We start from the raw sequence: 23,127 nt of genomic DNA on the forward strand, positions 1-23,127 counted from the left end.
AACTGCTGGAAGAGTTACGTTTAAATGGAAGTTCATATCGCATGCTGAATGGAAGAAAAAAAAAAAACTCACGATGCAGGTGTCTGTGGTCTGCACTGACTCGGTAGGTGCAAAGAGTATCGTGTGTGTGTGCGTGTGTGTGTGTGTGTGTGTGTGTGGACAATCCTGTCCCAAAACGCAGCAAAAAGTCCTACATGACGGTAATATTACACTTAATGTGTTTACATGTCTGTACTACACTTCAATAATGTGACTTAAATCGGCATACTCCACACGTCTTAATTAAATTTTTTCTTTAGTTCGATTATGACCTTAATCTGATTAAATTAATAAAAAATCGCTGTTTACATGGTTAACTCTTAATCAGAGTATTGTCTTAATTGCATTAAAATCAAATTATTGGTGTCCATGTAAACGTAGTCAGTCTTTCTGAATGTATCAAACAAAACTCCAATACATGCACAGAAGACAGCATGAGCATTTACAGCAAATAAACTAATGTAAATATTATCCCGTTTGCTTTTTGAGCGCTGACAGGCGATGTCTTACACCCCTATGATTGGTTATTGTCTTCACCTGCTCAACAGAAAGGGCTGCGATTGGCTTTAGAAATGAAAGCGCTGTTCACCGATGGTGGGAAGAACAGCCGCGGTAACAGTCTGTATGCGCATAATACGCAGCTATCACAGGTAATCCATAATAGACACAGTGGAGAAAACATCTCATGTCTGGATCAACAAGTATCGCTTTAACAGCCAAGAGGAAAGGAAAAGTTTCCTCACAAATACGCCAGCGGGTCAATTGGCCAAAGTGAGAGAGAGAGAGAGATAAAGATGGAGTTTTACAGTTTTCTCCATAGTGAAGGATAGCATTTTTTATTGTTAGGCTTTGTTAACATTTGCTAATAAATACAGACATAAAGGGTTTCTTTTTTGAGGAATTAACTGCTACAGTATATTATTGCTGAAGGTTGCTGAGAACAGTACATTCTGTTATTGGGTATGGGTGTATAAAAGTGCAGATAGTTTTGAGGATGACAGAATGTATGAGCTGTGTGTTCGTGCTCTGAAACATCTGCAAGGTCAACTGTCAAGAGAAGATACACAGATGCCGGAAAGAGGAACGTCTGGTTGCTGAATGGTCAAACTGTCAAGGCTTTGGATTAGATAATGTGCGAAAGACAGTATAAAAGCATGAAGGAGAGCCTAAAAAATGAGAGCTGAACTAAGGTTACATCTCTCCTGCGCAGAACTTGTACTCTCTAACTTCTTGCATTCAAAATAAAACTTCTTAATTTTCAACTCAGATCTCCGTCAATTTTTGAGCATGCAATGGACTATTTGAGTCCTACAATAGTAGTGAATTAGCGGCTTGTATGCTGTACCGCCTTCATTGTAGTAAGAGCGTTATTTACTCGCCCTCACCTCCTTTGCCATAGTATTCTACTGTGACCGCGCAATGGAGATAAATGACGTCAGCATTTAATAACCGGTTATGATCTATTACTGAATTGATATCAATAGTTTTGACACCCCTAGTAACGAGAAACGATGCAGCACATAAAAAATCTATCAGAGTAAAAGTATTAAACTCATTGAAAATATGTACTGAAGTAAAAGTGGAAGAGAAAAAACAATACTCCAGTAGAGTACAGATACAGCCCTTTAGTACTTAAGTACAGTAGTGAAGTAGTTCTACTTCGTTACTATACATCTCTGCTACTGATACACTCCCCTGAACTGCCTCAGCAGTTAAATGTTTCTGCAGTTGCGCTCATTGCCTTCCAGTACTGACTACCATTGCACCTCTCCAGCAGCAGAGACACTCTGCTGAGCTACAATCCCCCATTGCATCACTACTGCAGCAATGACACTCCAGCTGAACTCATATACAATTCCATTTGTACATGCCACTACTAACACACTCCCCCACACTGCCACAGCAGGTAAACGCTTCTGCAGTAGCACACATTGCCTTTCAATACCGCCTACCATTGCACCACTCTAGCAGCAGTGACCCCACTAGCTTGAGCCACCTACACTTTGCACCTGTTTTTAACTTTGCTCCTGCAGGAGCCTCTCTTTTTTTCTGGCACTGTTGCCTCACAGCAAGAACCTCGCTGGTTCGAGTCCTGGCTGGGCCAGGTTTTCTGTGTGGAGTTTACATGTTTTCCCCATGCTCGTGTGGGTTTCCCCCAGGTACTCCAGTTTCCTTCCACAGTCCAAAGACATGCAGTATAAGTGAATTAAATAAACCAAACTGGCACAGTATACGAGTGTTTTAGTTCTGGGCATTCACAGCATAACCATATGCTGGTGTGGTTGGCGGTTCATTTTGCCATGGCAATCTCTAATAATCAAGGAATAGGCTGAGTGAAGGAATTCGGGGGAGCTCTCGAGATCTACCTGAGCTCAGGCTTCCCTCTCTCCCAATGAAACGGCCTTAAGGATCTTCTGAGCTCTCTCCCAGTACAGCATGTCAAACACGCTTTATTATCAATCATCAGCTAAGTGTGAACTCGAGAATTATGACAGTATTTTTACATAACATTACGTACTACTTACAATATTTTTTCTTGAATAGAAAATGCTTACCTACATGTTTACTAATAAAACAAATCAATTAAGTGAAGTTTATTAATAAACTAATTTCGGGAGGATCACGTGTTTATGATTTATCACAGCCGGTCTCGTATTAAGCTAATCAGTATCATCCAATCATATGAGCCATAAGCTACTATAAATAACCACAGTTTTCAGTCCACTTTATCTTCGTTTGGAAGACCGCTCCGCTTACAACTGCGCCCCAGCAACTCCTTTTTTCAAGCAAGCAAGCAAGCAAGCTAGCAACTCCATACTCAGCATTTCAGCAACAACAACATCATCAACAACAACGACCACCATCATCATCATCATCATCTCCATCAGCATAATCATCTGCTCACCTTCATCAACTATCCAGCACTGTCTTCAACCACAACATCATGAACAACGACAATATCAACACTCAGGAGAACTATCAACAAACCAACATCCTGCAAGATAACCCCGATATCATTGAATCTCCTCCCGCAACGCAACTTCCCACAGCACCGCCAGGCTCTCAAACCGAGCCCGAGGCTGCCATGAGAGGCCGGCGCATTACCCGCTCTACATCCAGTCGACTTCTCCGCCGCAGATCCCCAGCTCCATCCACTTCAAGAAACCAAAATACTTCACCTACCTCATCTTATGCTTCCGCCACCTCCTCCGTTCATCCACCAAAGAGAATCACAGTCATGGAAATCAGGAAACTGCTCGCCGAACTCGGAATTCACGCACCCAGATCGCTCAATAAACCGGAACTCCTCAAGCTTTATCACGACGCAACATCGGACTCCCATCCTTCCTCAAGCCCTCCTGCCAGACCAACTACACAAAGAAACAGTTCACGATTTACTCCATATCCACAAGCCTCCCGCCCGCTTCAAGGGAAGAGAAAATTCAAACAAAAACACACAGCAAGTCACTCCCCCGCAAGATCGCAACACCAGGAAACCCGGCCGCTTCCAATGACGTCACGCACTCTTCCGCTCCAGGACTCCATTCAAGAAATCCCTATCTCCACCCCCTTTTCCTGGCCTCCCGCCCCCTCCAGCTCTCTTATCAGTCCTCATTTCCCTTCTACCTCCAATGCTCAACTCCATTGTCTTTCCTCAGCTCCTCCTGCAACTTCTCAAAATCAAACTTTATCTTTTTCTCTCCAACCACCTACCTCCGCTCCCATCCCATCCCACCTGAATTTCTCCTATCAAATTCCTCCAACTACTATTCCTCCTTTTTCTTCCTCTCTTCCCACTGCTTATTCGAGCACTGACCCTGCCCATATTTTCACCTTCCCTACTCCAGTTTCCTCTACACGCCCCCCTTTCACCCTGTCTTCTGCCACGCCCCTCCCTCCACCAAATAATGCTCTAGCCTTGGAACCTCCACCCATCTCCAACTCTGCTCGCAACCAAATCCTTTCAGGTGCTGACATAGATCTCATTTCACTCCTCTCACCCATTGCACCTCCTGCGGCAGAACGGCAGGTTGATTGCGGCGAATTTTCTGTCTCCCCAAACCATCAGCCAGCAATCAATCCCGTATATTAATACTAACAGAATTTTCCATTGCCTTTTCAAGATTTACAGACATAATTTGTTCCGCGTTCCCCCATAGGAGACGTGAATTAAATGATTATATGGCAATCATCGCCGAGCTCGCGCTCTCCTATGGGGGCACACACTTCTACACCTACCACAAATTATTCTCCGCCAAATGCGCATTACGAGTGACCCAGTGGAACCAGTGTCCTTACTGGGGGGCTTTGGACACTGAGCTCCACAATCGGGTATTTTTAGGATGCCGCAATCTAACCTGCGCTGTCTGCCGCTCCAGTCTGCACCCCACTACCTCCTGTCCTCTAATCACTCCCTCCTCTGATCCTACTAAATCATCCATCAAATCCACCAGCTATGTTCCTCAACCACCCAGCCACAACATCCCTTCACTGCTGTCTCCCTGCCTCAAACCCTCCCTCCATAACCGTGACATCTGCATGAATTTTAACATCAGCAAATGTAACAGAATGCCTTGCAGATACCTCCATTTATGCTCATATTGTGGTGGCGCTCACGCCAAAATCATCTGCCAAGTCCTCAGGGCAAAAAATAAAAAATCTAAAAATTACCTGTCGACTCCTGTGAATATTCCTAATCTTGCTCTAGAACTAAGTTCTCACCCTGATACTAACTTCTCTGATTTTCTAATTTCAGGTCTAACCCACGGATTCCACCCAGGCATCTCAGCTCTTCCTTCTCACAATCTCTTTTGTCTCAATTTGCAGTCTGCTACCACTGAACCAGATACTGTTGATTATCTTATTAAAAAAGAAATCGACAATAACTTCATGATCGGACCATTCATGGCTCCTCCATTCAATGTCTCACGCATTAGCCCCATAGGAGTCGCAACTCGAAAATTTTCTGACAAAAAACGCCTAATAATTGATCTTTCGGCCCCCCACAATTCAGTTTTTTCCCAGCATTAACAGCACAACTACCACGACATTGAGCAAGCTATCACCCTCATCAAATAGCCGGTCGCAACGCCTGGCTAGCTAAAGTAGACATTTCATCTGCCTTTAAAATATTGCCAATCCATCCAGACTTTTGGCATCTTTTTGGCATTCATTGGCGTTCCCAATTCTATTTTGCAGTCCGACTAACTTTCGGATGCAAAAGTAGTCCAAAAATATTCGACATGATGTCAGAAGCACTATGCTGGATTTTGTCTAATAATTACAAAATCCCCCACCTCATTCATCTTCTAGATGATTTTCTCATAATTTCCCCCCCTTCTTCACCTCCAGCTAAGGACCTAGCGATCACCCAACAGGTTTTCGCTAAACTAGGAATTCCTCTCGCAGAGGAAAAAACCTCAGGACCCAGTACCACAATCGAATTTCTGGGCATTAAACTAGACTCGGAAAAATTTCAAGCATCTCTCCCTAAAGAGAAAATCGATCGAATAATTTCCCTATCCCAGATATTCCTAGAAAAACAGACATGCACTAAACATGAACTCCTATCCATTCTTGGCCATCTTAATTTTGCCATGCGCATAATTCCTCAAGGCCGCCCATTCATTACTCACCTCCTCCAACTCTCCACTACAGTCCATGGTTTAGAAGAAACAATCATTCTCTCTAAACCCAGTCGCGAAGAGCTAAGCTTATGGATCACCTTCCTTAAGCAATGGAACGGCTGTTCCTTTTTCTACAGCGACTTTGTAGCATCCCCCATAGACATTAATTTATTCACAGATGCTGCCCCGTCAGTTGGTTTTGGAGGTTTCTATAATGGGCATTGGTTTGCTGCCGCATGGCCACCCCAATTGACTTCCATTCCAAAAAAACAAAGCTCTTCAGCCCTCTTCGAACTCTACCCAATAGTTGCAGCAGCCATTCTGTGGGGAGATGAATGGTCCACTTCTAGCATTCTCGTTCATTGTGATAACCAAGCTACGGTACACTGCATTAATAAAGGGCGTTCTCACTCCCCTTCAATCATGCCGTTTCTAAGACGCCTCACCTGGATTTCTGCTCAAAAACAATTTATCATAACTTCTGAACATGTACCTGGTTGCAAAAACCAAATTGCTGACTCTCTTTCTCGTTTTTCTTTCCAGAAATTCTGGCGATTGGCCCCAGAGGCGGACCCCCACCCAACGCCTGTCCCTCCTTATTCAGAAATGATATTGCCATAAACCATCCCCTCTACAATCTCCACCAGACCTCCCTATCTCTCATATTACAAGCTGTAGCCCCCAGAACCCTCCATTCATACCTCACAGCATGGAACACCTTCAAACATTTCCACACCCTCCATCACCTACATTTCCCCGATTTTTCCCTCCTCTCCATCACCTCCTTCATATCACACCTTCACTCTGCAAAACACATCCAAGCAAGTTCAATCAAAAGCTATCTCAGTGGGATCCAATTTTTTCACAAATTAATCCACGGGTCCCCCTCAGATACCATCACCAATTCGCAAACCTCCCTCCTCATTAAAGGTATTCAAAAAACCCACCCCACCACCCCCGATTCTAGACAACCCATCACACTCAAAATCCTCTCCTCATGCATTTATACTCTACGTAAAGGTTACATCTCCTCCCACACAGCTCGCACCTTAGATGCCATGTTCACCCTAGCCTTCTTCGGCTTTCTCAGATGCTCCGAATTAACTGTAACATCCAAATTCAACCCTTCACTCCACCCCACTATTTCAGATCTAACTTTGCAAGATAAGGAAACCATTTCTTTCCTTGTCAAACAAAGCAAAACAGATCAATTCCATAAAGGACACCTTATTTACATTTTCAACATACCTTCCCCCACCCACCCCTTCCAAACCCTCCTAGCATTCCTAGATCTAAGAAAATCTCAAGAAACTAACCCACTAGCCCCACTCTTTACTGATGACGCTAACCGTCCAGTAACTCGCTTTTGGTTCCAAAAACACCTTAAAGAAGTTCTCCGCCTCTCAGGTTTTTCCCCCGAGCCATTTTCCAGCCACACATTTAGGATTGGTGCCGCCACCACAGCAGCCTTCAACGGGCTTTCCCAGCATCAGATCCAGACACTCGGTCGCTGGTCCTCTGAAGCTTTCAAATCCTACATTCGCCTTGGTAAATACCACTTCAGGGAAGCTCAACAAGCCCTCACCATACTTCCAACCCCCACACTCCCTCCCTAAGGTTCTAGGCAATCCGAATCCCCCCCCCATGCCCCCCACCCCCCTCTCCTTCTATAACTCCTTTAACAAGAGCATAATTTCCTCTCCCCATGTCTGCCTCCCCGGCTCCGACTCCCGCAGGAGTCAAATTAGAGCCGCGACTCTCGCAAGAGTCCCACCCAGCCACCACCCCCCCCCCAGCTGTTTACTGTCCACTTCATAACCCTCCCAAGGCTCTTTGTCACAACAGCCAAACTCCCGCAGGAGCTATCCATAGATATATAGTTAGTTATACGCATTTGTGTAAATTCATGTTTGCTAATGGCCGCGTGCACGCATGGGCGTGTGCATGCGCGCATGCACGTTTGCTTTCTGTGCGTGTACGCGCGCGTGCGCACGTAGACGTGTGTATGCGTTAGCGTGTGTGCGTATGTGTGTGTGTACGTGTGTGAGCATATGTGTCCATGCCTGGGTACTCATTTGGACATTAAGTACATTCGTACTTGCACATGTCCAGATGTGTCCCCTTGTCCGCTTCTAACTCCCCCAACCTCTACAAAGAAGCTCCGACCCCCGCAGGGGTCTCCCAGAGCTCTAACTCCCGCAGGAGTTCCCCAACACCCCCCGCAAATCCCCTCGCACCCCCTCCCTCATATCCCTGCCTCCCCTCCACAGCCTTCCCAAGCCACCTCTAGTCTCTTCATAAACTCCTTAATTCCCCCAACCACCCCCTTAGTTCACAATTTCCTTATATTCCTTACCCTCCCAACACGTCCTATGCCTTTTCCACACCCTTCCCTACTCCAACACAGCTGGAGGCCCAGCCCCTCAGCCCCCCCATAACACCCAGTCCCAACTAAAGCCCATTCCAGCCCTTCCCGCCAGGCTTCCTACAGGAGCCTCCCTGCTCCCTCATCTTGCCATGTTATGTCCAGCTCCGTTATATAGCTCCAGTCTCCTTACCCTACATAGCCCTCCCTTTGCAAGACTCCCTGCAAGAACCTCTCTTTTCACGTTATATCCAGCAGCCGGATATAGCTCCATTTTCTTGCTTTTTGGGGGGTTTTTTCTTACAAATACGCGGCTGCTGTCCCGAGCGATCAATTACTGCAATTTGGGGAGTTCTGAGATCCACCGAGCTCAGGCTCCCCTCTCGCTCTGCAAACGGGAGGAAGCCCCGGGCTCGAGGATCCCTTGAGCTCGGGGCTCTCTCCCGGGACAGCATGCCAAACAAGCTATTGATGAATCATCAGCTAAGTGTGAACTCTTGAAGTGAAGTTTATTAATAAACTAATTTCGGGAGGATCACGTGTTTATGATTTATCACAGCCGGTCTCGTATTAAGCTAATCAGTATCATCCAATCATATGAGCCATAAGCTACTATAAATAATCACAGTTTTCAGTCCACTTTATCTTCGTTTGGAAGAAACCCCCCTTCCTCCATTCTCCTCCTTCACCTTATATCGGGCGGCACGGAGGCCCAGTGGTTAGCACTGTTAGCCCCACAGCAAGAACACTGCCAACCCTGGTCCTGCCAGGTCAGTAGGTGTTTCTGTGAGGAGTTTGTATGTTCTCCCCGTGTCCGTGTGGGTTTTCCCCGGGTTCTCCGGTTTCCTCCCACCATCCAAAAAATATACATCATGCATAACAATGAAACATTTGTCTAGCCCCCTTGCTTTTTCCTCACGGGTTCCCTTAGCTACTGCAGACGGGGAGTTCTGAGATCCACCGAGCTCAGGCTCCCCTCTCGCTCTGCAAACGGGAGGAAGCCCCGGGCTCGAGGATCCCTTGAGCTCGGGGCTCTCTCCCGGGACAGCATGCCAAACAAGCTATTGATGAATCATCAGCTAAGTGTGAACTCTTGAAAAGCTGTTTGTGTAGTGAGATTTTGTATTCATGTTTAAATGCTAGTCTAATTTCAATATACTGTTTATAGATGTCACTTAATAGCCATGGTCTTCATATTAGTATTAATTAATGTGCGTCTCACATAGCCATACTCAAGACTGATGGCTTTGAATGTTCAAGGACTGACCTGGGCTGAGGAGCAGGTTGGATACTTTGCAGGACATCCCAACTGGATGTTAAGCTTGTCGTGATGAGAGAAACAAACACAAGAAATCACAGGCAAAAGAAAAGGTACATTAAAGACAAAAACAGAAACGCAAGATAAACTAGTCTAAATACATTTTTGAATTTTTGATGTTTGTTTTTTTAAATAAATATTCTACACTGCAAATACAAAATACAGGAGTTTCCCATGAAATAACAAAACAGGAGGGTGGTGGGAGATGCTGTAAAAATACGAGAGAGTCCCTGGAAAAATAGGAGTGTTGGCAGGTGACCATATTATCTTTAAATAGTATTAATCTCTAAAAAACACACACACACAAAAAAACAATTTTGCAGAATATTTTAAAAAGTCTTACCGAATAGTTTTCACAATGAACCAGATAATAACAGCCAAACCTATACATCCAAACAGAGATCCAATCACAATTGCTGCAATTTCACCTGAGACAGAGACAAGGTGTTAATTTCTTGAGATCACAGTAATAAATGAGCACAAAATAGCATAAAGATATAGTGCTGACTGAAAACATAACAAAGAAAAAAATATTTAAAAATATTGAATGTTTAAACATTAAAATTATAAATATACTAATTAGTATTAAATGTTTCTCACCGACAGTATAAACTTGAACTGAGACTGGGAAAGGGAACAATGTGAAACAAAAAAAAAGTTATAGCAGTACAAGAAAATGTTAATTATTTTGTTGATTCATACCTCTTCAATGATTAAAAAAAGCAGTTTAACTAAAAATTACAATTATGTCATCATTTGCTAATCCTTATGTTCTTCCAACATCATATCTTTTTTGTTTTTTGGAATACAATATTTTTTGCAAGAATCTGTATGTAGATCTACGCTATATGCATGGCTCGTCAGGTTTCAAAACAAAAGATATCAGAAGCAATCCTTATGACAAAAGTCATTAATTCATTTTAAACCCTTAAAATTTTAACCCTTTAAATATGTGCTTTCAAGATCTTAGAAGAAAAATCATTGAGCATCTGACACAATTATTTTTATACTAGAAACATTTGAAACAATCCTAAATTCCTTCCTCAAGTGCCATTACATCTGTTTCATACTGCTCTCCCAACATGTAAACAAACTGCATGGTTACATAAACCCTCACCCACAACCATATTCTCTCTTCCCCTCCCTTTTTCATTATTTCTCTCTCTTTCCTACCAGGAATGAAAGAGGACAGGACAGTTCTGTGGTTAAGTGGTTGTGTGGCACGGTAGTTATCCTGGAGAATGGTGGGTTCTTCCTCTTCTGCCTTACTGGAATACAATACTGTCTCTAATTTTAACAACTAATTTAAGAACAAGAAAAGAAATTTGAAATATGTTATTTTTGTTATTTAACTGTTGAACTGTTTGGAAAAAAGTTTTTTAAGATTTCAGAAATTCCCCATTTAAAGGTGCAGTAGGCGAACTGTGAAAATGCTTATTTAGCATAATGTCATTAGCTACGTTTCCATCCACCTATTTTTATGCGCATTTTGGATATGCGTGTATAAAACGGTTGATGGAAACGACAAGATGCGCAAAAATTTTGAAAAATGCGCATAAAAACGTGCGCATTTCTGAGTTGGATAAATTTTTATTTGATAAGAAAAGATGAGCATAAACTACGATGGAAACACTTTTACCGAACAAATTAGAGGACTTTATAGTACTTTAAAGAAGACTTTATAGTACTTGATAATACCGCAATTCCAAACTTTTTGAAAAACTGTATAATATCTAGCATGGTTTCAGTTGTATAGCAAGTCAAACATGTCCTAATGTGCAGTATTTCTTGCATGCAAGGATTTCCATGGTGACAGTGTAGTTGTCTGCTGACATCTGTACGAAGACAAGCACTTTGTCCAGTGTTCCCATAGTTGTTGTCAGGAGAACAAGGTAGAGGAATAAAAGGAAAAACAGAGTGCTAAAAAGAGAAATATCCTGTCATCCATATTGCATTTTACATTGCACTTATGTTACCAAGACAACGACTGGCACCGCTGCTACTCACAGCGATTGTTTAAACAGCATTCATGTCGTTTTATGCTTGACCAACTAGATGAATGCTTAGGTATATTTAACTGACTATATTTTGATTAAATTACTTTTTAAAACATGCATACCTGTCAGACCAAAGCATACAAAACAGCATGTAAAAGAGTTATTCAAAGAAGTTCTGCCATTTCACTCTGTCTGTCAATATCAGCAGGTCACCACGCTCCACATGATCTATCTGCATGATCTGTGCAGATATACAAAATTACATTTGTAAAAACAACAGTTTGGGTTACCTATCGTAATTGTCAGCCTGAAGTGTTTAATTGGGCAAACATTTTTTTTATTTCTGTCTTACCCAGAATGTAAAAATACATATTATGCATTTAGATAATTTACATTAATCATTACTATCGCAATGTGAAGAAACTTTCAACTGGCACAACAATAAATTATTTAGAAGACAATCCCCTATTGCACCTTTAAGTAATTAGGATAACATATGGATTTCTGTACCTGCAAGTGAGAGATTTTAACCCTTTCATTGAAGATGGTCCAGAGGACACTCTCGTGGCAGGGTGGGGTGGTGAGTGAGCCATTGTAGCGAAAATATTGGCTGAGATTGTCAGGTAAAAGAGACTGTAAATCAAATGATGGGATAGCCACCTTCTGTCCTGTAATAAGTTAGACAAGTAGGCTATCAAAATTTGCAAAAGTGTCTTATGTTTTCTATATTTTTCAGCATTTTTTTCAGCTTTTCAACAAAAAGCACAATAAATCACATGAAGATATACACAAAGACGTGCCTGCATATCTGATGCGTCCCAGATAGTTAAAAATACTACCATATGCCTGATTAACCTCTTCACCTGTCTGACAAAATAAACAACATAATGAGATGTAGATTCAGTTGCAATGTTAATTGATAACATACACATATAGGCCCAGTCCCAATTCTACCCCTTAGCCCTTCCCCTTACCCTCGTTTTGCGCATTCCCGCGAAGGGGTAGGGGTGTCCCAATTCTCTTAAAGGCGTTGGGCTGAGGGGAAGGGGTAGATAGCCCTTTGAACTGAGATTTTTCACTCGGAAACCAAGGGGTAAGAAAATTTCCCAGAATACACCAGCCACAACGGCAGGATAGCTGCACTCGGAAGTAAGAAGATCCACAAATGAGTATTTTTTGTCATTTTTACAACAAACAAGAACGTTTTAATATATTCATTTCTGCGTTTGTGTTTTACCGGCAGGCTAAATTTCACTATCTATCACCCATAATAATAACTCTTGTACTGCAGTCCCACAACATTCTGTCACTTGATGACACTCGAATACCCTGTCAGAAAAGTCTAGTGGCTGGGAATGGGCTTTTTACAGTGTCTGCTGTAATGTTAATGCTGTTTTTGGTGTGTTTACGTAGATGGATATGGCCACTGTGTAAATGTAACAATCTTATTCCCATATTATATTGTTATGATAACATAATATAAGATAATATAAGACTTCAGGGATTTCTTGAAGATAAATACCAAAAAATAAAACAACTGGAATAACTACAGCAGTCATGATCGTCTGATCTCATATGAAGCATTTCTTGGGGGTAAATTTTGAAGTCCTTCCCCTTTAAAACTGAGTGTGATGGGGAAGGGATTCAAAATATACCCTTTTTTCACCCATGGGGAGAACATGGTAGGGGTACAAAAATAGAATTGGGATTGGGCCATACTTAATGTCTACACATTTCGAATATTAATATGGTTAGAGAAAAGATACACTCACCTCGATTAGGATTCCTAACACAGCCAGGCCATTCTTCTGCATCATAGCTTCTGACATATTTGCATAAACCTCTGTATTGTAATGGACAATATGAAGCTGACAAAAAAGAGAGGGTGTGTGTGTTTAGGGTATAATATAATTAGGCAGTTCGCACAAGACATGCTGCATATCATGCAATAGACATCTTGCTTTCTAAAGTTAGCATGCAACGAGAGTTAGATTGTCCTTTGGGAACTGATTGGATCCTTGGAAGATAGGCTTGCTAACAATATGGAGGAAGAGTTGAATGCCAGTTTTCACTCAATTGTGCAGGATTACTGTTGTATCAAATGTTGCTGATCAAGCCCATAAATATTTTTCTTTTTTAAACAAATAATGCACCGTCAACCTCTCCCACCCACAAAGAGCAATTGTCAGTGTGTATTCTGATTCCAAAGGTATTTACGACACAGAAAGGAATGTGCTGCTTGGAATGGACAGAGACATGGTCACCATACCTGCCAACACTTCCATTTTTCCCGGGAGTCTCCTGTATTTCAGACCCATCTCCCACCCCCCCCCTCCCATATTGTTATGTCTCGCGGAAAACTCCTGGAATTCCCGCCAACCGCCATCCTCCCCCTCCCACGCTCCTCAGCTTTTTGGTTCAGTCCCCATGCACACCAACATGCAACCATCTTCATACCTGCTTCTCAGTTCGCGCGCACCTTCACCCCCACTCTTCAGCGTGCACCTACCGCCCGAATGTTGGCAGGTATGATGGTCACTCTCCTATACAACTCTACTTAAGACTTATGCTTCTTTTCATTTAATCCCTTATTCCCTCTTTATGTTCATGTTTGATGTTCCTGCAGATCTAATTTGGTGTACTGAACGATTGTTTACATTTTATGTCAATACATGTGTCAGGACAATTCCAGTGGCAAACGTGGACCCTGACGAAAATGTGATAACACAGCCCAAACGTTCCAATCTGTTACTTTTCTTTCTTTCCTTTCCATTGAGAGTCTAGTTAACGTTAGTATGCAACGAAGTTAGAAGTCAACATGACTACAGTCTTTTGTGGCCTCAAACTAAAACTCCAGTCTCCACTCCAAGCCTTGCGAGGACAAAGCCGAACACCAGCGAACCCATGTGGGAACCCAGCTCAAATAGAGGAATTTCTTCACATCACACAAGTTACGCATGTAATGCCTCCAGATTACCACTGAACTGGGTGTAATTTATTTGTAACCTTAAAGAAACCCGAGAAAGGTTTAATAATTGTTATTTAAGGTTCACTTGGTTTGGTCTTACAAAATTCAAGGTTTTTATATCATTACAGTCTCTCAAACTCTTCTTTTTCTTACTTTACTCTTCTCTACAACCTATATGAATGTGTGTTTGTGATAAATGTTTCTGTTAGAATAGTCAAAAGTTTTTCATTTTCTATGAAGAAAACTGCCTGTGTATATTAATTAATCTAATGCCTTAAACTTAGATCTTGTAACCCTGCTTAAACAAAAAAAGGGTTCTTATTATTTTTGTCAACTGTCAACTGTCCATTTGAATGATTGCTGAAAAATTCTTTTTTTTTTTTTCAGGTTTAAATAGTCGATTCTTTTGAAGTCCTCTTTAAATTAATCTTCAACTTACTTTGAGGAAATTCACTACCCTGTCGACCAGAATCATCATTGGCTCCTTCTGGTGCAGAATATTTTCAGATGCCAGAAGATGATGAAGGAATTATGATGTTTTCTAACATTGTTTTATGCATTAATAATTTAATCCTGTTTTAATCAAATAAATTAACTTATGTTTGTGTGCTTAACCTCACATAGCCTTGCTCCATAACAGCTGTGGCTTCATGTGACTGAAAACCAAGAAGTTAAATTCCCAGAACTTGTTATCAGTAACATGTTACAATCGTTTCTTTTAGGCTGCTCTGCTTTCTCCATCTAGCATGAATAGGAGGGTGCAGGCTCACTCTCTCATGTGTTCTGTTATGTGTAACTTTTTCTGTGCAGATCATTTGTTCTGCCTGACAATTGATGATTCGGCTTTCTTATAAAAGTGCCCCTGGGCGGGGCTGAAGAGAGAAGGTGATAAATATGGAGGTCGGGGAGAAAATGGGTGTGCCCAGCTGACACAGATTGCCTGTGCTGCTGTTCTCTGCCACCCAGGGCCCTGTATGCTATATCCATTTGATTCATTAAATTAAATTAAATTTAATTTGAAGCCTCTGACTGATCTTTAAACCGGGGGGACTAGGGAAAAAGTCCAACAATGATAAAAAAGCAGAGCTAAATATTACACACAGAATTGCCCTAACTATAACTAAAAAAAGATAGTAAGAGATAAGATAGGACAGGATAAACAGACATGCAGTAGGATGATTGGAAAGGATGCGTTTGTGTTGTGTTAATCTTAAAAACATTGTAAGATTATGGCATGTCTCATGTAGGACAGCCAATTTGTGTATTTCTGAGCTAAAATTATTGTAATCTTTATTACAGCCTCCAACTGCCATAAGAGAGTGCTTTCTACAGCTGGTTCGTCAAGCCGACTCAGCTGTGCGGAGCACACCATAAATTGCAAGATGTTTTCAGAAACATGGAGTGTTGATTAAAGTGCGTGGTGCATAGGAGAGACTGTGTCACTTACAGGTGGTTGTCAAACCCACGCACCTGTGCACTAAAAATTGAAAAATGTTTTTCAGAAGTATGGCGTGTTGATAAGAAAACATCTTGTGCATACACTCTCTGGACATTAAGTGATTCAAGTATTGATGAAACAGATCTTAAACAGGATGAAATATTAACCATTTCACACATAAGTTCTAAATATTCCAGCTGATTCCTATGCGTAGATTTATGGTGACCATTATTTAGACCGCTTCTTTTTGTAAATGTAGCTTATAGTGAAATAAACAGTGTGAGAAAAAAAAGCTAATTGTCCAGTTATAATTTTATAACTGTAATTAAAATAATTATTATTGTCTTCTCCATAGACATCCATATGTATTTTACAAAGTTACAATGTTATGTTGTGTTAGTAGTTATGTGTATTTGAATGTCTGAAACCTAAAATAAACTTAATTTGAAAAGCACTGATTAAGTGTTATTAATGACAAGGAGCGCGAGCAGCTGATGACATGTGTTCCAGTCAAAGCTGATCACACCAGAGTGATAGTAGCTATGCATGACAGGGTTCAAGGTGAATGTAAAGATGAATGGATTTTGTGCCCCTTCAGGATAGTACCACAAATCAACATTTTATAGCCTAGCACAGGGTCCTGCTAGGTACATATGCCTGAAGTAGTGGGCTCGAGTAAATAGGTGCAGAGGCCAGCAATTGTGGGCGAGTGACAGCACCTTGAATTTGATATGAGTCAGTGTGGACTGATGAAAAAGGTGTGGCAAGCTCTTTTTGGTTTAGTCTTGCTGCTGAATCCTGAATTAGCTGCAGAGGCTTAATGGTTTTGGCTGGGAGTCCAGCCAACAGAGCATTGCAGTAGTCCAGCTTGTATAGGACAAGAGCTTGGGCAATGTTATGAAAGATCTAATTTTCCCATTGTTGCCAACTATTTTCAATGAAACGGTGCTAAGCTCTGCCCGAAAAGTTACTAAATGTTGCTAGGTTACATCATACATCAATTTGCATATTACTGACGTCATCACGTCCAACCGGTTCTGTTTGTTTAACAGCCTTTGGTTAATAAAGGGGTATTTATATTTGCACTACGCGTTATGTATGCATGTCAATTAATCTAAATTTATTGCTGTTTGAATATAGTATATCAGTATAGATGTGTTGTGAATTTGCAGTAATCTCTCAGACGTAATAAACTCTTAAGTTCTGAAACTGTCGCTAAAATATCTGTGAGTATATCTGTTAGTACGCAGAGGGGTGATCTGCTCATGGGATGCCGGTGAGAGACTGCTGTATGAGGACTGGGCTACCTGTGAGTGCTCTGAGGCAGGGGAGGGGCTGACGGCATTACCGGCAGCTCGTTGAGAAGAGTAGGAACAGTACAGTATTGACACATGAGAATCTATAAAAATCTCCAGTAACACCCAAAAAAAGTCACTAGATTTGTCGCTAGTCACTTTTTTGTAAATTTGCACCTTAAATACACATTTTTTGTGCTAAGAATAATAGTAGCCCCCAACACTCAACAAATTTGACTCTATTGTATATTTCTGTATTTCTGAATCGAAAAATGCTTAATTATAGTGATGTCTGCCTATTAGATTTACAAACCTCTGCTGAAGTGCTCTGTCCATTAATGGTGTGTTCGCTTCCTGTTGCTATGCCCACTCCATTACCCCAGTGCAGGTGCAGCTGCACAGCACTATAATGTGATGGCAATCCACCAACACCCATCCAGTGGGGCAATGTCATCTGCACTGTGTAAGAAATAATAAAGGTACAAATAAAGAAGGAGTGTCATGTATTCCACTTTTTCAGTATTTCAGTGTCACATGGTTTTAAGACATAAAATTATATTGATGAAATAGTAATTCTAAAAGTAATGTAAAAATTTAATTAAATTAAACAACCACCAAGCATGTTGAACCACCCTAGTTTAAAGATCAGATAATTATTGTAATTGTTTAGGAATACCACAAGTCTCTGGAAACTTTGAACTAATTTACCTGTATGGCCATTATTAGAGAGGATAAATGGTCTTTTCCCAGGCTGGTTGTATCCCATGGGCTGCACAGGAATTAGTGTTGGGTCATGTAGTGTTTGTGATGTGTCCACATTTATGGGTGACTGATTGAAACCACCACATTCAGGAAAGAACTCAATCCATTCTGGTTGTCCCACAGCACCTAACACAAAAGGTGTTACAGTGAATTGAATGTTGGAAGTTGGTCAATAAAAATGAGTGAAAAATTTGTAAATTAAAAAAAATTCCAAATTTAAAATTGTCCTATTAGTGTTGGACCTGCATGGCAGTCCTCACCTAGCCCTCAGGAGCCCTCACTAGGCCCCGGATGGGCAGGCCCCATTTTAAAGTTTGAAGATATGAAATAGTTGTTCATCTGATTTGTGTGCATGAAAGACACTATGGGCCCAATCTTACACCCGGCGCAAGGTGCAATGCAATTGTTGTTTGCTAGTTTCAGCTTGGCGCAAAAGTCGTTTTGACGTTTTGCGCCACGCTGTTTAAATAGCAAATGCATTTGCGCTCATATGTGCGCCCATAGGTGTTTTAATCTAAAAAAGGAGGCGTGTTGAGGCACATTGCTGGAGCTTTGCTATTGTGAGGAACTTAAATAGACGATTCAATAGATCAGATCGAAGCTGGTCTATTGTCCAGTGCAGAGCGGGTTAGTTGTGCGTCTCTCTTACACATTGCTTAATACATGTACAGCAATACGCAAATATCTTTACAAATGAAAAATAATTAAAGGATAAAAATATTACAAAAACTATGATTTTCTAGCCTACATAAATATAAAAACCATACTTTCAAGACTTCTTCATCTCCGGGGGCTTTTTCAGTTTATTTACAACAATTTGCTTTTGTATAATGTTATTATTATTAGCAGTTTTATTTATTATATGCATATTTATATTTGTTTTATCAAAATCAAGCTTAGATTTGTCCACCTGTCAGGTTTTAGACCATATGGGGAATAGCATGTGTATTTGGATATAACTCAGTTTTTTGACCACACTTCGTTATTATTGTTCATTTATTCCTTTGCTGGAAATTAGAACTGAATTTAGATATAGTTTTGGAATAAACCTTTACGCTTAACAAACGAAATTAATAATGTAGGCTAATAGATGTCTGTGCATACTACATGTTTTCCTATCCACAAGAGTGAAAGCAAAAGTAAACAATGAGGTGGCTCATCTCTCATTCTCGCGCTGTAGATGCACTGTTTTCCTGTTTTATTGCTGGTGAAGTGCTTAGTTTTTCCACCTACAAAGTCCACCATGTAAATAGCAAATGCGCTATGGCGTGGCGCAACTGGCTCTTAAAGGGAATGGGAGATGAGACTCTGATTGGTTTATTCTCAAAACACACCTATAACTCATTAAGAGAATAAGTTCAACCCTGTAAGACCATGCGCCATGGCGTAAAGTGGATTTTTCCGTCCTTAAAATAGCAAAAGTGGATTCTGACACGCCCTTAATGCATTTGCGCCCTGCACTTTGCGCATGGATCGTCAAAATAGAGCCCTATATGAGTGACATTGTCCCAATTGAGACCATGCTGTCAGTCAACATATTCCTCTTAACAATTTAGTGTGTGTATATATTTAAGATCAGTGTAGAGGAAGACTAGTAATATAACAGGAAGCAAGAAACTATATACAGAGAGCAGCATGGCAAACACAAAGATGTCTACTAACAGCTGCCCAACTTCTCTGGATGATGGAGTTTCTATTGTCTGTACTTACCTTTCCACAATATTCTCAGAAGCTTGTTTTATTATCACTGTTTTGGATTTTATATACTGGTGGACTATCGCGTTAGGTTTTTTACAGCACACCTTTATTGTTTGACTGTTTTAAGCAGGGTGTCCGTGAGGTCTTAAAAAGTATTAAAAGTTGATAAATCAATTATGAGAAAATTAAGGCCCTTAAAAGGTATTAAAAAGTCTTAATCCCGTTTTTATGAGGTCTTACATTTTGTTCAAGCATTGTCCTAAGTGTTTGACTCTAAAAAAGCATAAATATATTTATTTTCCTCGATTGGTTCGGGCCGAATGCGTCTGACCAAGCTCCTTGTTTGGGTGATGTCAAGTAATATGTGACAAACGCAGGAATGTGATGTGATGCTCTTCACATGTAGTGAAACCATGGAGCAGGCCTATTTAATTGGCGGGCCGCGAGGCAATTTGTTCCGGCTCTCCAAAAATTGTGACCAAGACATCATAAATAAATTAAGGTTAGTCAAAAAACGGCCACTATAGTTATGAAGTGACGTGCATCTGTTCAATACAGCACGAGCTGCAGTTGAAGGCTGTGCAGAGCGTGAGTCACCTGACATTAAAGGGCACATATGGTGAAAAATCTACTTTTTAAGCTGTTTGGACAGAAATGTGTGTAAGTATAGTGTACAAACTGTCATATTGGGTGAAATAAACACAACCAGTCCTTTTTTTTAAATTTTAACAACATAAAAACGGTGGACCAATTGGAGCGGTTTTCAGATCGACCGCAACTTTACATAGGAGTGCGGTCCCCCTGCCCACCAATATTGATTGACACCTGCGCGCATTAACATGTCCGGTAGTCACGTGTATAATCATATCAACAAGAGAGGATGAGCGCAAAGCAGCCGGGAAAAGTGTGTTCAGTTCGCTAGGTTCATCAATCATCATCAAATGTGATTAAGTAAGTTTCACAAGTTTAAAATGTTTTAAAATAGATTACGTGTTTAATGAATTACAGCGATTCACTTCAGATTCACTTAGCACAGCCGCGTGTCAGAACAATTATAAAGGAAGACGCTTCAATTGCGGTTTGTGGACGTTAAATCAGGTTTATTTTGTACATTGATATAAGAGATATCCATACAGCAGTGAATATTACCAGTATCATGTCACATATGCGTGCAAAACGAGTGCAAAGCTTAACGTGCTGTCTCTCTCTCTCACTCTCTGTGTGTGTGTCTGCGTGTCTGAGCTATGTGTGTGTGTATATGTCTGCGCTACGTTTGTGTGTGTATGTGTCTGCGCTATGTGTTTGTGTCCTTGCTGTGTGTGTGCTTGAACTTTGTAATAACATTGTGTGTGACTCATTGTTGCAAATCCACAAAAAAAATGCATCAAATACTGATTGTTAAAGTTCTGACTGTAGTATTTCTCACACACGTTACGTGAGATCTGCTTCCTGAGGCAGCCGAGGCCGGCGATTGCTGACAGGCACAAGGGAACGGTGGGCGGGGAGGACTAGCCTTAAAGGGCCAGTACAAAAAAACAGCAAAACCTTTTTTCCAGCTATAATATAGACACTTCAAACAGCTATAATAAATAAATTGAGCTGAAACTTTACAGACACATTCTGGGGACACAAAAGACTTATATTAAATATGAAAAAAGGGGTAACCTATGTGCCCTTTAAGCGAGTGAGTGGCGTAAGCAGCCGAAAACATTTGGATACATAAGCTTAAAGGCTTCTCAACGCCGCATTTCTTTTGCACTGAACGAAACTGCTGCAACTAAACATAGTTATGCCTCCTGTGCGCTAGTTAAAAGTTCCAAGCTTATAGCTACACCAAGGCTAATACGCACGCACACTGGATTAACTGTAGCAGCGAGCCGTTCACATATCATGTCTTTTCCGTACACAAGTTAATTATTTCCAATGCGTGTGCAAGCGGAGCAACACGCTCGCGCCTTTCAGACACACTGAGTAGAAAACATCTCACGTCATAGCGGTTAGAGTTGTGCATGGCGTTCAGTGCAATGTAAACAAAAGATATTATTAAAATGATTATGTATGAATGCAGATGCTTACAATATATTGATTTAAATTTTCTAAAAGACTGAAAAACTGACTGTAGGAGGAGGCATGGACTATGATTACTAATACAGTGATCAAATATCTACTCTTTAAACTTTGTGCAACATTTTGTCAGTCATTTGTGGAGTATACATTTATTTTTCTCTCAATATGTGTGCATGTGTGATTTATCACAAATTTAGGATGCATATTTCCTTACATACAAACAATGGCCTCAACGTCTGGAACCAAATCCTGTCACATACCAAGGCCTGTCTGTTTGAGTTCTGATGGGGCGTTCACACCAGATGCTGATGAAGCGTTACATGAAAGTCAATAGGTGTGTCTTAAAGTGGTGCATGCCAGTTAGAAATGTTGTCCAGATTGACGCTGCGGATGACAACAACCACGTGTGTCTCAGGTTTATTATTTGACAAATTCCGATTCACAAATTTCAAAACAAACAATTAACTTTTCATACCATCTCTATCTTGTACACATCATGGTTATTTAAAAACTACAAATATTTTACTGCAGTAATCTTATTTTGATAAGTAATTTGTTTATAAAGGCTAGGTTGTTTGCATAGGTTTATTTTCTACCTTTTTTTAGACAGACTATTTACTGCATTCAGCTCCATGAACAATTTAAATAATATATTTTAGTGAATAACCTAAATAATAACTCAAATAAGTATTACAGACTTGTATGAAAATAATTGTCATCATTGATTCTGTCACCCTAAAGGTTGTTTACCAAATTAAGTTATATTTTATTTTATTATTTTATTAAATAATCCTAAAATGATTTATATGATTAATTTTTTTTTTTTCCTGTCAAGCCGTTTATGCACAAGTTTTAAAAGTGACATTGATGTACCTTGCTCTTTCTGGGAAACTTCTACTTAAAGTGTAGCTCACTTATTTTAGGAATATCCTTTTGTTCAATCTTTTTGGATTAAAGTGCTTTTTTAAAATGCTTTCATTATCCAAAATAATTTTAATCATTGTTTAAGACTTAATCAAAACATCTTGTTTTGGGTTTTACATTAATATATATTGAAAAGTTTTATATCTATAAATGTAAACCCCTTTTTAGTGTATTCAAACAAGAAGTAGTAGCCTAAAGACTGATGTTTAAACTCCTAAAATTTGTGCTTATTGCTTTGTATTTAATAGGCCTATTCATGTATATGTTACCCTCTCGTTTCCCCTTATTTTTCTCATACCTTTGTTATATATTTAATTCATAATTTCATTATTGTTTAAAAATGAACTATAGTTTGAAGAGACTGTATTCTGTTTTATTTGTACTGTAAATCTTTTGTTGTTATAAATAAAAAAATAATGATGACGCCGTTTTCAACTCTGCCCCCGCCTGCGCTCGGCTAAACTCGTTGATCACCGTCTACACCCATTGTTCAAGTCGAACGCACGTCAATGATGCATTTTGAATGCATGACCACGACGCGCATTGGGTGTATGACGTAATGCATGACTCATCTGAACTGCTTAAGTTTAAAAATGAAAACCTGTCAGGAAACAGAATTTTACTTGAAG

The 23,127-nt window shown here is 40.5% G+C and overlaps 1 protein-coding gene across 1 annotated transcript in view; it reads right to left on the minus strand.

Annotated features, from left to right (window-relative positions):
- Nucleotides 1–23,127, minus strand: part of ca14 (carbonic anhydrase XIV) — a 44,138-nt gene that overhangs the window by 15,411 nt on the left and 5,600 nt on the right. Inside the window, exons 3-11 of the mRNA XM_056475613.1 lie at nt 17,756–17,935; nt 17,361–17,506; nt 13,119–13,214; nt 12,147–12,213; nt 11,857–12,014; nt 10,523–10,649; nt 9,950–9,973; nt 9,693–9,777; nt 9,299–9,352 (exon numbers count right to left, since the gene is read on the minus strand). Coding sequence (XP_056331588.1) covers nt 9,299–9,352; nt 9,693–9,777; nt 9,950–9,973; nt 10,523–10,649; nt 11,857–12,014; nt 12,147–12,213; nt 13,119–13,214; nt 17,361–17,506; nt 17,756–17,935 — 937 coding nt within the window. The remainder of the gene's footprint in view (nt 1–9,298; nt 9,353–9,692; nt 9,778–9,949; nt 9,974–10,522; nt 10,650–11,856; nt 12,015–12,146; nt 12,214–13,118; nt 13,215–17,360; nt 17,507–17,755; nt 17,936–23,127) is intronic.

Source organism: Danio aesculapii, chromosome 16 (assembly GCF_903798145.1).
Source record: "Danio aesculapii chromosome 16, fDanAes4.1, whole genome shotgun sequence".
Lineage (NCBI taxonomy): Eukaryota > Metazoa > Chordata > Actinopteri > Cypriniformes > Danionidae > Danio > Danio aesculapii.